This window comes from Bombina bombina, chromosome 3, assembly GCF_027579735.1.
Source record: "Bombina bombina isolate aBomBom1 chromosome 3, aBomBom1.pri, whole genome shotgun sequence".
NCBI lineage: Eukaryota > Metazoa > Chordata > Amphibia > Anura > Bombinatoridae > Bombina > Bombina bombina.
The window spans coordinates 1,132,807,229-1,132,823,674 of record NC_069501.1 but is presented as its reverse complement, the minus strand read 5'-3'; the positions used below and the strand labels follow the sequence as shown (position 1 = coordinate 1,132,823,674).

At 34.5% G+C, this 16,446-nt stretch overlaps 1 protein-coding gene across 2 annotated transcripts in view; it reads left to right on the top strand.

The window, feature by feature from the left end:
• Positions 1 to 222: 222 nt before the first annotated feature.
• The window catches only part of TNFRSF19 (TNF receptor superfamily member 19), a 92,418-nt gene continuing 76,194 nt past the window's right edge, over positions 223 to 16,446 (top strand). Inside the window, exons 1-2 of one of the 2 annotated variants that reach the window (XM_053708505.1) lie at positions 223 to 382; positions 13,255 to 13,353. In XM_053708505.1, the coding sequence (XP_053564480.1) occupies positions 13,288 to 13,353 (66 nt within the window). In that variant the 5' untranslated portion in view covers positions 223 to 382; positions 13,255 to 13,287. The remainder of the gene's footprint in view (positions 383 to 13,254; positions 13,354 to 16,446) is intronic. The other variant, XM_053708506.1, reaches the window with a different exon arrangement.

Sequence of the window (16,446 nt, the reverse complement as noted above, 5' to 3'; positions counted from 1 at the left end):
CATAGGTTAGGTTCCTATCCTGCAGCACCACCCAGATCTATAAACACTGATACGCCGCCTCTGCCCATGTGATCATCGAAGAGCGCTCTAGTTGGGACTGGAGTGACAGGCGGACTCCGCCTCCTTTGCCTTCTGGTGCTGAGGAGATGGAGCATGTGCGGGGGGTGTGGACTGTTTCCTAGGAGACGTGAGAACCCCAGACCAGATCTGTCCCGCTGTTCTCTCAGTGCTCCAGGGCAGCCGCGCTGGAGCTGATGAGCGCCAGGGAGTTGCGGCTGTTCATTTTGAGAGTGTCTGAACCAGCGCAGTCACTGACAGCTGCGTGCGGGGTGCAGAATCAGGTGGCGGCCTGTGCGGTGTGTGCATAGGGTTCCTTGATCTGGTAAGTGAGGCTCTATTATATAAATACTGTATAGAGTACCGCGCTAGATGCATGCGCGGAACATCTCGTGATTGTGTCTCCAGTATAAATGGTATATATAAGTGGCACATTACATATTGGGAAACAACAAAATAACAGCGTTAAATGTGATCTAATACATTGCTTATCTCAATGATTAAAATTTAGCAGCAAGTTCTTTCCAGTCATTGCCTAATTTTCCTGCAGCCACATTTACAAAAAGTGTTAACATTTTATGTGGAGCTATTGTATTTAAGACGACTTCTTAACAGAACTATTTAATTCATTGATTAGCATTTGAAACGTATTCACAAAGTTGTGAGGAATCTCTCCTACATTTAGTAAATTTTGCTTTTTAATTTTGGACTATAAACATTTTCTTCCACTAGAGACCTGTTTTAAACTGCATCTGAATTTAGAGCACTTTGTCAGTGCAGCCAATTGCCAGTCAAATTATAGGAGTCCCCTATTATCCAAAGCAGATAGCACATCAAACATTAGAGAGCTACCCCATAATTGTAAGGAATCTGTCTTATTTGTCTCCCCTTTTATCCAAAGCAGATAGCACATCAAACATTAGAGAGCTACCAAATAATTGTAAGGAATCTGTCTTATTTGTCTCCCCTTTTATCCAAAGCAGATAGCACATCAAACATTAGAGAGCTACCCCATAATTGTAAGGAATCTGTCTTATTTGTCAGAATGTTTTGAAACGTGAATTTAGGACGGATTTTGTGAATAGCTGTATTTAAAATCCATGCATCTATTCATAATATATATAAGTTTATTGTGCTTCACCAATGTATCTCTGTACTGTGTGAGAAAGATAAATAAAAACTAAGACACCACTTTTGCCAGTACTGATCAAGCTGCAACAGTTTTTAAAATATGTGTAATGTTTTACTGGCCTGTTTGTCCTGCTAGGTTGTACAGTATAACTCTCTAGCTCTTGGGTATATACAGTACATATTTTGGTTCTAGATTGTAATGCATGTAAATTAATTTCTGAATGACATAATTTATACCTGCTCTGTACGACTCGCAGCCTTAATAAGTTTCAGTGCTGGCATATTCTTTAAAATAAACAGTTTTTATGTTTCCTGTAACTAAAATCAACATTTTTATGTTGTCTTTATTTTTTTGTTGCACTTTATGGATATTGTCTTGTGAGCATTTTCTGTTCATTTTACGTACAGTATACATTCTAAACTTGGCTCTTATAAAAACTAGATCACTAGCTAAGAAACACAGATAAAAAGACTGATCAGTTCACTTTGTCAACTCTTTTCAGTGCAATTGAAACCCTCCTACTATAATTGATCCCTGGAGCCTTCCTTTATGTCTGGAAAAGAATCTCAAACTGTCTTTTCTAGGGGTGGTTATTGTGGCAATAGAAGTTTATCGGCATTTTGCTATCTGAGGATGTTATCCTCTTTGTAGAATCAAAGCATTTAAACAAATACTGCTGCAGGGTGAATGGCAATGATAAGGTTAAAGGTGTCCTGAGGACTACAGATAAATATCACTAAATTTGTATGTCTAACTCTCATTCCGCACTAGCTGTGTTCTCTTGGAAGTTGATATTTGTGTGTGGGTATATTAGCATGGCTGGCCTGCGGTTACTCTCCGGATATCTGATTGTATAATATAGAAGTGTTCTCCATAGACAATGTTGCCAGTGGGGTGGCATTACAAAGTATCTGGGTGGGGGCAATGTAAAATATATATATATATATATATATATATATATATATATATATATATATATATATATATATATATATATATATATATATATATATATATATATATATATATATATATATAAATGTTACTTAAAGGTACAGTCTACTCCAGCATTTTTATTGTTTAAAAAGATAGATAATCCCTTTTATTACCCCCCATTACCCAATTTCGCATAACTAACACAGATATATTAATACACTTTTTACGTCTGATTACCTTGTATCTAAGCCTCTGCAGACTGCCCCCTTATCTCAGTGCTTTTGACAGACATGCATTTTTGCCAATCAATGCTGACTCTTAAATAACTCCATGGGAGTAAGCAAAATGTTATCTATATGATACACATAAACTAACAGTGTCTAACTGTAAAAAACTGTCAGGATGCACTGAGATAAGTGGCAGTTCAATGGCTTTGAAATTAGCATATAAATCTATCTAGGTTTAGCTTTCCACAAAGAATACCAAGAGAACAAAGCAAATTTCACAATAAAAGTAAATTGGAAAGCTGTTTAAAATTGCATATCTTATCTAACTCATGAAAGTTTAATTTTGACTATACTGTTCCTTTAAGATATCCAAAGCACAAATCAATTGCATTATTTGAAAATGTTTAATATTAGCTAATTTCTAGCTTAATATTGGCCTAAATTTCAGCTGGGTGGTCAGTAAAATCAGCCGGTTGTTTTGCCCATTAAATATAGGTCCTGGGGAGAACTTTCATCTGTGCCTGCAATACAGGGGATCAGAACAGTGAGCAGAACACCCGTTAGTGTCACAGCTACTTGTGCCACAAAATTAGCCTGCACGTGGGAGAAAATCATCAGTGTCTTTATCTGATCAGAAAGAGATCTGCATCACATATATCCACTCCTTTGCAAAAGATCTGCAGTTGAAACTTTTTAGCAACTTTTCCATTGTTTCTCAGTCCAGTAAAACATATACGTATTGAAAAGTCACTTGATAATGTTTGTGTTATTGACTTTGCTGTGTGAAACTATGGACTGTTCTAGCATTCATTGTGTAGCATGTTGGAAGTCAAGGGTAAGAAGTATACAGGATATACTGCAGCCGGGTGGTGGGAAAAAATCAGTTTGGAAAAGTATTTATGAAATGTGCATTGCAACTATTCTATGGTAGTTAAGTAAACATTCAGTTCTGAGTTGAATGCCCCTTTAAATGTTTTTTTTGTTGTTGTTTGATATTTAATTAATTATAGTTCTTGGTTTACAGTATTTTTTTATATGGCATTATATTGATGGGAAAAGTTCTGTGTCCCATGGATTTTAAGTGAGCTCTAGAAAAACAAATAACCCAAGAAGCACTGCCCTAGTTTAATTCAAACAGCAGTTTAACCCATTGTCCACCAAAGGGTTAAGGACCTTACCGTAAATGTAAAATATGTAAATGTATTTCCTATGGGGGGGCATTAACCAAATGTGTATGTTTTGTTATATATTTTACCTCTGTTTGATGGCATCTAATTGTAAACATATGTTCATCTAAAATTAGTTCTATCGGCTTTAGATTCTGTCCTTTTGCTGTATATTAATTGATGCAAATTTATGCTAATTTTAACAGCTGCTATTTTTTTCAAGAGAGGTGGCAACCATTGTTTACTACAGTATAGTACAATCAAGTTCAGATTATTTGTATGTTCTTTCTGTGCCAACTGACAGAGTTTCAGATACCTCACATGTTGCATTTGAACGAAATTATACACTATATAAATGATTAATAAAATGCAGTTCAACTGGTAAATATATAAACTTAACCGATGGACTTACACATTGTCTGTATTGCATGTTATATTAGAAAGTCTAGATTTAAAGGTAATGTGGAAGATTGTTAATACAAATTGGTATTAGCACTACGGAATCTGTTGGTGCTCTACAAATAAATTATAAGCCAGTAGCTTCATTCTTTATGTCTTGGACAACTCTTGGCAGCTGTATACCATGGTAGTAAGCATTACTTTAAGGGACATTAGACTCAAAATTTAAAAGATATATTTATGCATAGATAAAAAAAAAAAAAAAAACTTCAATACGTTTTCATTATTTTCCTGCAATTTAAATGTGAAAATAGTAGTTTTTCCCTCTACCCCCCTGTGATGTTGGAATGCATTACGTGGGATTAAGAACTCTTCACGCTGCCCCTGGATTGCTTGATATGTACAGAAGCCTATTTATATCTGTCTCTAATTTTCAGATGTGTCGTATAGGGGGGCACTAGCCCCCCAGCTGTGATTAGCCATCGTTTTGCCACCAACAATCTGCACAGGCTCTAGTACCCCACTCACTACACACTTAACCCTGCCCCTCCCACAAAATGCTGGTGGGCCTCTGGGAAGTGCCTACTTTAAAGGGATACAAAACCCAATTTTTTCTTTCATGATTCAGATAGAGCATGCAATTTTAAGCAACTTTCTAATTTACTCCTATTAGTATTTTTTCTTTGTTCTCTTGGTATCCTTATTTGAAAAGCAGGAATGAAAGTTTAGGAGTCGGCCCATTTTTGGTTAATTACACTGGATAGCGCTTGCTGATTGGTGGCTACATTTAGACACCTATCAGCAAGTGCTACCCAGGTGCTAAACCTAAAAAGGGACGGCTCCTAAGTTTTCATTCCTGCTTTTCAAATAAAGATGCCAAGAGAACGAAGAAAAATTGACAATAGGAGTAAATTAGAAAGTTGCTTAAAATTGCATGCTCTATCTAAATTTTTAAAGAAAACATTTGGGTTTAGTATCCGTTTAAGTAATTCCTGGAGAGGCCATTGCTCATTTGCCACATAAAAAGAGGTAAGATAAACACATTCAAGATGCTTTTCAAGAACTGTGTCCCCTAGACTAGGGCTCAGCAACCTTGGCACCCCAGATGTTTTCGAACTACATTTCTCATGATGCTCAGACACACTTTAGGCTGGCTGAGTATCATGGGAAATGTAGTTCTGAAACATCTGGGGGGGGCAAGGTTGCTGACCCCTGCCCTGGACAACAAAACAGTGCACATTTTCTATAATTAAAAAAAACACTTGCAAATGTTAAAACATTTTTATTTTGAGTGCAAATCTTTAACAATACAGTGATTTAATTTCTAGTGGAAATATAAAAATTGTCTGAATTTCCTGATCAATACTGAGTTCAGTTTCTTAGATCCAGAATACGACACTTTCCCGATCACCCTTTTAATAAAGTCTCCTCTCTAATTAAAACAAATGTTGAGTATTCAGGATAAATCTTATGATTAGTTCATCAAAGCAAATAAGATAACACTCTGCCAGCTGTCCAGATGAATTCCAGTCTTCTCTCTAGATATAATTGATTCTGTGATAGAACAAAGGCCCATTAGCCTGGCAGATTTTCTGTACTTTAACTCAGCCAGCTTTATTGAAATCCGTTCCTTTTGTTGGCAGCGTGTGAGCGTATGAGTTGCACCATTTCATTAGGAATCCAAGAAGATTATCATCTCTCATTTTTATTTGAGATTTTTCTTTCTTCTATTTGTAATTGTTTCAAAAATAAAATTCTCTAGTTTTATATGAATGTTTGCAATTAATTGTGTGCTCTTAGAAGGGATTATTTTGTCGTGCTCTGAGCTATTCAGTGATCACTTACAACAAAATAACTAATTGTATGGCATTATGATTTTTTTTTTGTGTGTGTGTAAGATTTTTGCCTTTTTTCCCATTAAAGCTGAAGAAATATTTCAAAAGATATTTTCAAATTTGTAAGTGATTATGGAAATTGGTAGTGCTGCACTACACATAAATTGATTTACTTCTGTTAAAGGGATATGAAGCCCAAATATTTTTTTTTCATGACTCAGATACAGTATGCAATTTTTTTGTTTCTCTTTGTATCTTTTTTTGAAAAGCTGTGACGTATGCTTTAGAGACGGCCCCTTTCTGGAGCTCTACAATGGCGTCCGTTTTGCAAGAATGCTATTCATTTTCAAGAGCACTAGGTGGCGGCAGTATTTCCTGCCATTTAGTGCTCCAGATGCCTACCTCTACCTATCTCTTCAATACACAATCATGGGAACAAAGCAAATTTTGATATTTAGAAGTAAATTGGAAACTTTTTGAAAATTGGTAAGCTCCATCTGAATCACAAAAATATTTGTTTTGGGTTTCATATCCCTTTAACAGGAGTAGTTTTAATCCATTATGAAAATCAGTTGCTGTTTTGTTCTAAGTGCATTCGAGAGTTTTGTGTACCAATAACAAATATATTGGAAAAGTGATTGACCAATCTCGTGAGCCGTAAATCTCTTAGACATTTTAATTTCGTTTCTCAGTTTCATTATTAAAATTGCACCACTTAATAATTACAGATTAGAATGCAGGGGTGGCAAAATACAGGGCATATAATAAAAAAAACAAAAACCAAAATAAATAAATGGGGAAAAAAGTGAGTCTTTAAAGGGCAGTAAAAACTTTGAAATTAGTATATAAAATGTTTAGTTACATGTAGCCAGTGTTTGCAAGCTGGGTGGCATTATGAAGTAGCTGGGTGTGGGCAGTGTAATATTTTGCAATAATAGAACATTTTCTGTCATTTATAAATAACATAAATTACATAAATTGATTAAATTATGATTTGAACAACAAACATTGAAAAACGTGTAATATTAACTAATTTTAGCTGGGTGCTGCTTCCACTAAAAAGGGGAGAGCACTGCTAGCAAAACAGCTTTGCAAAAAACTTTCATTGTCTATTTTGCTCCCTTTTTATGTCATTTAGCTCTGAAAATTGTGGATTTGCTAATTCTCAGAGATGTAACCGCACACCACAGACTTCCCAAAGCTAAGCATGCAACTTATCCGTCCATATTTGGATTTAGCAAAACACAACTGCAAGATAATGCACTTTATACTAATATAATGAATGTGGATAGCCTTGTTGTTTGCACACCCAGACCTGGATTGGCTGTGCCAAATAAGGCAAGCGGTAGGGGGAGTTTTGGCTGTTGATAAACTGCTACAGTAAACAAGATGTGAATGTGAAAACTGTTTTGGCATGGCTGATATGTTATTCTATAGCAAGACAATAGAAACAGCTTGGTAATTGCAAGGTGTTAAGTGTCCCTTTAAGGAAAAGTATACAGTGATTTTTGTTTACTCCTTTATGTGTTCCCAAGTATCCATTTTACATACTGGAATGTATTAAATTATTTACAAATAGCTCCTTTACATTTATTTTGTCATTTTGAAATAACTGATTTTGCCTGTGGTATACTCTTCTTTACATAACTACTGGTGCGTAAGAAATCCTGCTTTCAGTGGGAGAGAGTGGTACTAAAATATATTTTTTTCAATCGTTCTCTCTAAGTATACAGTGGAACATGTGAAGGTGTGTGTGTGTGTGTATGTGTATATATATGTATATATATGTATATATATATATATATATATATATATATATATATATATATATATATATATATATATATATATATATATATATATATATATATATATATATGAGAGAGAGATATGTGATATGTTCTCTCTGCTAGCTCAGCCCATTTTACTGGGTTATGGCATAAATTAGAAGAAACCACTATTTTATATACAAAAATTTAAACTCTGCATCTAATAAAACAAGTCACTAGAAACAAGTTACGGGGAAACAAGTTTTACAATACTTTGTCCACTTAATAATGGTTGACAAATCCTAGAAGTAAGAAACCCATATAATATGTCCCGATACAAAAAGTACTATTTGGCTACTAAGGGTCCACCCCATGAGGAGGTAAGAACTTGCATCTACAGAGGATATAAGTAACACTGAGGCAATGATCATTATTATAATAATTATATAGTTATTTGATCAGGTGAGCCAGACATGTTTGTTAATAAACTGTAATTTACAAAAGGGTTATGCAATTCAATATATTCTCTCCCTGTAAAATCCTTAAATAAAAGGGACATACAACTTTATATGAGTGTGTGTTTGAATGAGTTTGTATGTAGTTACAGCACTGTGGAAAAAATCTAAGTAAGAATGATTTAAAAAAATGTTAAAGAAAGAAATGTTAATAGTTTATTTTTAACAATTAATAAAATGCAACGTGAGTGAACAGAAAAAATCTTAAAGGACCAGTCAGCACATTAGATTTGCATAATCAACAAATGCAAGATAACAAGACAATGCAATAGCACTTAGTCTGAACTTCAAATGTGTAGTAGATTTTTTTTTATAACAAATTTCAAAGTTATGTATATTTCCACTCCCCTTGTACCATGTGATAGCAATCAGCCAATCACAAATGCATATACGTATAGTCTGTGAATTCTTGCACATGCTCAGTAGGATCTGGTGACTCAAAAATTATAAATATAAAATACTGTGCACATTTTTTTAAATGGAAGTAAATTGGAAAGTTGTTTAAAATTACCTGATGTATCTGAATCATGAAATTTTTTATTTAACCCGAGTGTTCTTTCATGATTCAGAGCATACAATTTTCAACAACTTTCCATTTTACTTATATTTTAAAATGTGCTTCATTCTATTAGCATCCTTTTTTTGAAGGAGCAGTAATGCACTAATGGAAGCTACCAGAAAAGGTCAGCCCATAAAAAAGGCATATATGTGCAGCCATTAATCCGCAGATAGTTCCCAGTAGGGCATTGCTGCTCCTGAGCCTACCTAGACATGCTTTTTAACAACAGATAACAAAAGAACAAAGCAAATTAGATAATAGAAGTAAACTGAAACGTTGTTTAAAATTGCATAAACTTAGAAACCTTAAAGAAAAATGTTGTGTTTTAAAACAGCACTGCAGTATACAGTCATCTATTTTGCAGTAAAATACCTCTGAATATTGTATGTGTGTTACAGTTCCTTCAGTGATTTACATGAGCATGCAACAATCTACTCAGTGATTGGTTAACTTGGAGCACAAGCTCGTGTGCATCCCTGAACTGCTCTTGATTAAACATAAAATCCTGTGGATTTTATTATTGTTTACAGGGCTATTATATGTTTCAAAGGTAAATGAATCCATTTAAATTCAGTTTATTTAAAGCTAGATTACAAGTGGAGCGGTAGTTTGCACTTGTGTTCGAGCCTCAAAGCTGCTAGAATTATTTTTTTTGCACTCTGCAATTCATGCTCGTTTTACAAGTTGAAAGTAAAAAATGTTGTGCTCTCGCATTGGCAAAGTCGCGTTAACAAATAGACTTTGAGAAGTCAAGAACGCAAAATCGCATTTCCCCCACAGACTTCAATGGAGTTAAAAACAAACCTAACACCCACAGGTCGCACAAACACGATTGCAGCTATTTAAAAGCGCAACATAAGAAGATAATATTGCATATTTCATAATCCAATGTTCTGCACATAGCAGAATTTTCTATTTATTCTTAAAGAGATATAAATATGTCTGTATTTTTGTACAAAAAATAAAATTTTATATATATATATATATATATATATATATATATATATATATATATATATATATGTGTGTGTATATGTATGTATATGTATGTGTATATATATATATATATATATATATATATATGTATATATGTATGTATGTATCTCTATGTTAAAGCCCTTTGCAGTCCTTTTTTTTTCTAACACCTGAGACCTCATAACTTTGAGCCCTTATAACTTTTTAGTGCTATTTAAAAATATATATATTTGTGTGTTATGAGTGTAACTGTACTTTTAGATGTATTTTTGATGTGTTTAGTGACACTGTTTTGACTCATGTAACAGTTAATCAGAGCTCTGACATTGTGGTAATAATTTCAAGGTAAACCGTGATTGTGCTCACACGTTCGCATTTACTTTCAACTTGTAATACGGGTGGAATTTAACTTGCGTGCTAACGGCCACAAAAACCCAATGACACTTGCGCGCAGATGATAGCGTTCCACTCGTAATCTAGCACTACTGTCCCTATTAATATTTCCTGTTTTCTATATCTTTTTCTATTTCTGCCGTATATAGCCACGTACCTGTGCTGCTTGTGTGCCAGTTGGTGTACATGATTAATATCATGTGCAAGCCCTTTTTTTCTGTACAGTATATACAGTTGCCATGGTATATAATTAGCTAATGTAAAGAAAAGCTATTATTCCATGAACACTCAATTAGATTTGCTTATTACAGCTTGATAAATCTTTTGCTAAAACATGAAATTACGTTTTTACCTAGAGGTACTCACACAAATACACACACACACACACACTATGCAAACACTTACACAAACACACAGACACGTGATACACACATGGGCGCGCATGCGCTCACACACACTTGCACTATGCAAACACTTACGCACACACATATACACATACATGTGCACTATGCACACACACACGTGCTACACACACACGTGCACTATGCACACACTTACACACATACACGCACTAAACATATACACACACACATGCGCGTGCACTATGCACATATACACAAACACACACACACACGTGCACTATGCACACACTTCTACACACACACGCACTAAACATATATATATATACACACACACACACACACACACACACACACACACACACACACACACACACACACACACACACACACACAAAGTGTCATCAGATTGTACTTATAGTATTCCATAATAGCCTTTTGTTAATAATGTGGGGAGAGTAACTACTAAATTTAAAAAAAAAATGAATACCTGTTCTTCAAGCCTCCTGGCTCTGTGTCAGTAGCCTTTGTTGCAGTAGCCAGGGGGGGACATGAGATGAAAGTGATCGCTGTAAACTGAATGTTGGAGGCTGAACCCATCCAGGATACAGCCAGCAGGGGAATGTTTTCAATAACAGGTCTGGACACTGCTGAGAAGCCTAAATGTGAACTCCTTTGAATTCTGACCATACAATTATCTAAATATGCAGATGTGAGCCTGTCCTTCTATGAAAAGGAATTTTTCTTGTAGGAATTTACATTTTTCAACTGAATGAATGGCTAATAATATGTATGCATTGTCTACATGTTGCTTTTATTTCAGGGTTGTCCCACTTAAAGGGACAGTAAACATCTTGCAATTACAATACATTTCTGTTGTCTTGCTCTCGAATAACACATCATCCAAGTCTAAACATTTTTTAAACAAATTAACAATAGTTTACTGAAATTGCTTTTCAGTGACCAAACTCCACCCACACTTTCCATTATTTAGAGGAGCCAACCTGGGCTTTAGTCTGCAGACAACAAGGCTAACCACTGTCATTATGTTTGTATAAAGTGTATTGTTTTGCATTTGTTAACTGATAAAGCTAGAGAAATAAAATGTTGCAGGGTTAGCCTAAAAAAAGTCAGCAGTGTGCATTTCCAGCTGAGCATTAGAAAAACCCACAATTTCCAGAGCTAAATTTATATGAAAAAGGAGCAAAATAAACAATGAAAGCATATTATTTTATTACATATATTCAATATTACATTTTCTGGCATTTTAAAGCCTGTATTGCAGTTTGTCCTTCCATTTCTTTTTGATATGGCTACTCAACCTCTTCATCTTTGTTACATGTAGTGTAATTCTATGGGGCTGTCTCATTTTTGTATTCTGTATGGAACACGTGTATTTATATTTCCCATGTATATATTTCTGGTTTTAGATGTATATTTGAATATGTAGTAAATATTCTACTAAAGGATTGCATATTAAGTGTGTTTTTTCCAGTAAAAAAATAGTGATTTAAAGGGACATGTAATCCAAAATTGTTGTTCCATAATTCAGAGCATACAATTTTTTTTAAACAGTTTTCAATTTGCTTCTATTACCAACTTTTCTCAGTTCTCTTGGTATCTTTTTGTTGAAAATCAGGGAATTAAAGGGACAGTCTAGTAAAAATTAAACTTTCATTATTCAGATAGGACTTGTAATTTTAATCAACTTTCCAATTTACTTTTATCATCAAATTAGCTTTTTTCTCTTGGTATTCTTAGTTTAAACTAAACATAGGTAGGTTCATATGCTAATTTCTAAGCCTTTGAGGGCTGCCTCTTATCACAGGCTTTTAAAATCTCTTTTCAACACAAAGAGACAGAAAGTACACGTGGGCCATATAGATAACACTGTGTTCAGGCACAGGGGGTTATTTAAGATTTAGCACAAAACAATGCTAAATTTAAGACAATAGATAATAAACAGTCACAGTCATGTGATCAGAGGGCTGGAAGAAGGTTCCTAGATACAAGGTAATCACAGAGGTAAAAAGTATATTAATATAACTGTGTTGGTTATGCAAAACTGGGGAATGGGTAATAAAGGGATTATCTATCTTTTAAAACAATAACAATTCTATGGTAGACTGTCCCTTTAAGCTCAGGAGCGTGCACATGTCTAGAACACTTTATGGCTGCATTTTGCAAGAATGTTGTCCATTCACAAAAAGTGCTACCATCTAGTGCTCCGGACACCTTCCTATTCATCTGTTCAAGAAAGAATACCATGGAGATGAAAAACTTGATACTAGAAGCAAATTGGAATTTTTTTTTTAATTGTATGCTCTGTCTAAATCACAAAAGAAATGTTTTGGGTTTCCTATCCCTTTAACCACTTGATTGCAAGTAATATAAATGCAGCAGCGATTTTAAAGGGGCATTGGCTGTTTGGACAACTAACACATCTATGGTTGACAAACATTCCTTTGCAATTATGAAAATTATATATTTTATTTGTCTAATCGGGCGCAAAAGCATCCAACAGCCAAATTATTTTAAATACCTTTTTTGGCACACATTGAAAAATATACACCTTTTTAAATTTTAAAACTGTGTTTTGTACCACACTCCCTAGAAAGGCCAAAAGCAAGTTCTGTAACCTAGGTTTTCAAACTGCTGCAAATGACCTGCTCTTTCATTTGTTGCACTTGCAGGTTAAAGAATTTGCTTCTAGGGAGCATTGAAGAACAGTTTTTTTACACAAAAGCAATGTGGATAATGTAATCAGCTACAAAAGCTACAGAAAGCCTTTGTTGCCAAATTACCATGTATAGGGGAGGATTTTTTTTTAAAGCCATTTTAATGTGATGTGATATTACCCAATATATTTATTATATTTTTCAGTTTCTTTAACATATATCAATGTGTACTTTTTTTTGTTTGTTTGTTTCAGGTCTGTAACAAGAACTGTGATATATTTTTAGACATGGATTTTGCATTATCCAACAAATGGAGCCATTTACTCAATATGTTACTTATTGCGTCATTATTGGTAAGTACAAAAACCTTTTCTGTTGCATAAGTAAAACATAGAGCTTGTTATTGCTTGTCTCGCTCATAGTAAAATTAGCACATAAATGATTCTGATGACAATGAACAGTTGCATTTTATTTTTTTATTTAAAGGGGCAGTCAACACCAGAATTTTTGTTGTTTAAAAAGATAGATAATCCCTTTATTACCCATTCCCCAGTTTTTTGCAAAACCAACACTGTTATATTAATATACTTTTTACTTCTGTGACTAACTTGTATCTAAGCATCTTCTGACCACCCCTAATCACATGACTTTTAGTTATTTTGCATATAGTTGCATTTTAGCCAATTAGTGCAGTGTCTGCCACTAGCTACGGGCGTGATCACAATGCTATCTATATGGCCTACATGAGCTTGCTCTCCCCTGCTGTGAAAAGTAAATAAAATAGAGGCGGCCTTCAAGGGCTTAGAAATTATCATATGTGCCTCCCTAGGTTTGCTTTCAACTAGAATACCAAGAGAACACAGCAAAATTGTTGATAAAAGTAAATTGGAAAGTTGTTTAAAATAACATGCCCTATTTGAAAAATGAAAGTTTTTTTTTTTTGGACTTGTCTGTCCCTTTAAAATCTATCTGGCATGTACAAGATTCACAGAACATATGTATGTGCATTTTGTTATTGGCTGATGGCTGTCACATGATGCAGTGGGAAGGACAATAAAACTATCTTTGAAATTTGTAAGAAAAAATAAATAAATAGTACTAATGAAATTTTAACCTAAGTTATTCTGCAATGTCTTTTTTTATTATTTATTGAATATGATATTCTACTGTTTTTAGTGGTCTTTTATTTTGATGGAAAGCAAATGTATCAATTGAGAACATTATTGACAATTTCAGTTCATGTACAGTGGTTCTATACAATAAGAGAGGAGGCTGTTTTTTGGGCAGCTTTTCCATGAAACTCACTGCGCAATGTCTGTGAAAAGCGAGATCACTAGACTGAGACAGCACAAGCTAAACTGAAACACCAAGACGGTTTGAGTGAGCAGAGGAAGATTATTACCTGTAGTGTTGGCATAGATCAGTTTACGTTCTTGTCCCACACACAAATCAGTTGCTGTTGTGGACTCAGTCGCAGAGGTGCCAGGCTTCACATGCAAAGGAACATGACTCCATCTGGCAATCAGATAAGTTCAAAGTACACAGCATGGGCCTGTTATGGATTTTATAAGGTTCAGGGTATCTGGTTTACACAAACTCTAGCAACGTTTGGTGAAATTGTAACCCTGGTCCGCACATGTCATGTGATCGACCATAGAAACCAGTACTTTTTGTTTTACTAAGGAAAGCGAGTAAGTTATTATATTTTATCAACTGTAGCCCTCTTCGTATGCGCAGTCACTTTAGTTGTGATTTATATGCAACGTTTCTTTTCTGTATTGTAAATCTGACATCTTATCTCAAGCTTTAGTCGTAGGAACTAGTTTAATAAGATAAACCTGCAACAATATATTTTTCCTTTTGATAGTGCAGGTACGAATCCCTCAATCCGGAATTCCAATATTCAAACTTATTCTGAAATCCAAACTTTAATTCATATTATCAAAAATTACTATTTTTCCCGCCTGTCAGTCACTATCTCCTCTCCCTGTGTGTTTGGTTTGTTTTTTGTGTTCTAATATACAAATAATAGTCTAGATTTGTTTAAAACAACAAACATTACCTTTCTGATTACTTTGCTGTACTAGTGTTCTGATATTAGTACGTATACAGAATTAACATGATATAAAACTACATGTAATCTTGCCTAATTGACATAAGATATTGTTGTCTACACTTGGTTCCATCCTCTCTCCAAGCATAACATTTTACAGATGCAAATATTCCGAAATCCAAACTATTCTGAAATTCAAACCTTTTCCAGTCCCAAGCAGTCTGGATAAAAGGGTTTTCTAGCTGTATTACCTTATGCAATTATATATGCAAAAATATGTGCCTATTTACAATTTAGACTTCGCCATTGTTTTAAAGGGACAGGCTAGGCCAAAATAAACTTTCATGATTCAGATAGAGCATGTCATTTTAAACAATTTTCCAATTTACTTTTATCACCAATTTTGCTTTGTTCTCTTGGTATTCTTAGTTGAAAGCTTAACCTAGGAGGTTCATATGCTAATTTCTTATACCTTGAAGCCCACCTCTTTCAGATTGCATTTTAACAGTTTTTTCACCACTAGAGGGTGTTAGTTCACGTATTTCATATAGATAACACTGTGCTCGTGCACGAGAAGTTATCTGGGAGCAGGCACTGATTGGCTAGACTGCAAGTCTGTCAAAAGAACTGAAAAAAGGGGCAGTTTGCAGAGGCTTAGATACAAGATAATCACAGAGGTTAAAAGTATATTATTATAAATGTGTTAGTTATGCAAAACTGGGAAATGGGTAATAAAGGGATTATCTATCTTTTAAAACAATAAAAATTCTGCTGTAGACTGTCCCTTTAAGATATATATAAAAAACTATAAATTGTAAATACCCCTAAAATGATTATGCTTAAAGTGAAAGTAAACTTAGCATTTTTGCGATCCTCAGTAATATTGCTTGTCCAAAATTAATAGGACTTTCATTCATCGTTTTTTACATATTTATATGGAAATCTAGTTTTATCCGCAATGAAAGTATATTTTTTAGCTTCAAATAATTCAACCCTTTTTTTTTTTTTTTTTTTAAATAAAAATGTATTTCCTGATCACATTTTTTAACTCACCAATTGAAATTCTGGCCGTCAGGCGGCCGTGAAGCTACGTCACCCGCCTATTTATTCCTCTGCGCATGCTGCAATTATTTTTTAGGACTGATTATGTTAGGTGCGCGCTCCCGATTCGCGCAAGCGCATAAAATTTCTTAGTGAATAACCAGAAAACGTCATCTGGTTTGACTGCGGTTCTGAAACATAGAAGCGCATCGCATAACTGTAGTATTGATAATCACATAGTATTGAATGAATACATTATTGTTATTCATTGAGTACTATGTTTCTAACGCGACTGATGCATGCGCGTTGGAGACGGGGTTATGAGAGCATCAGTAGAAAGATGTATAGACTA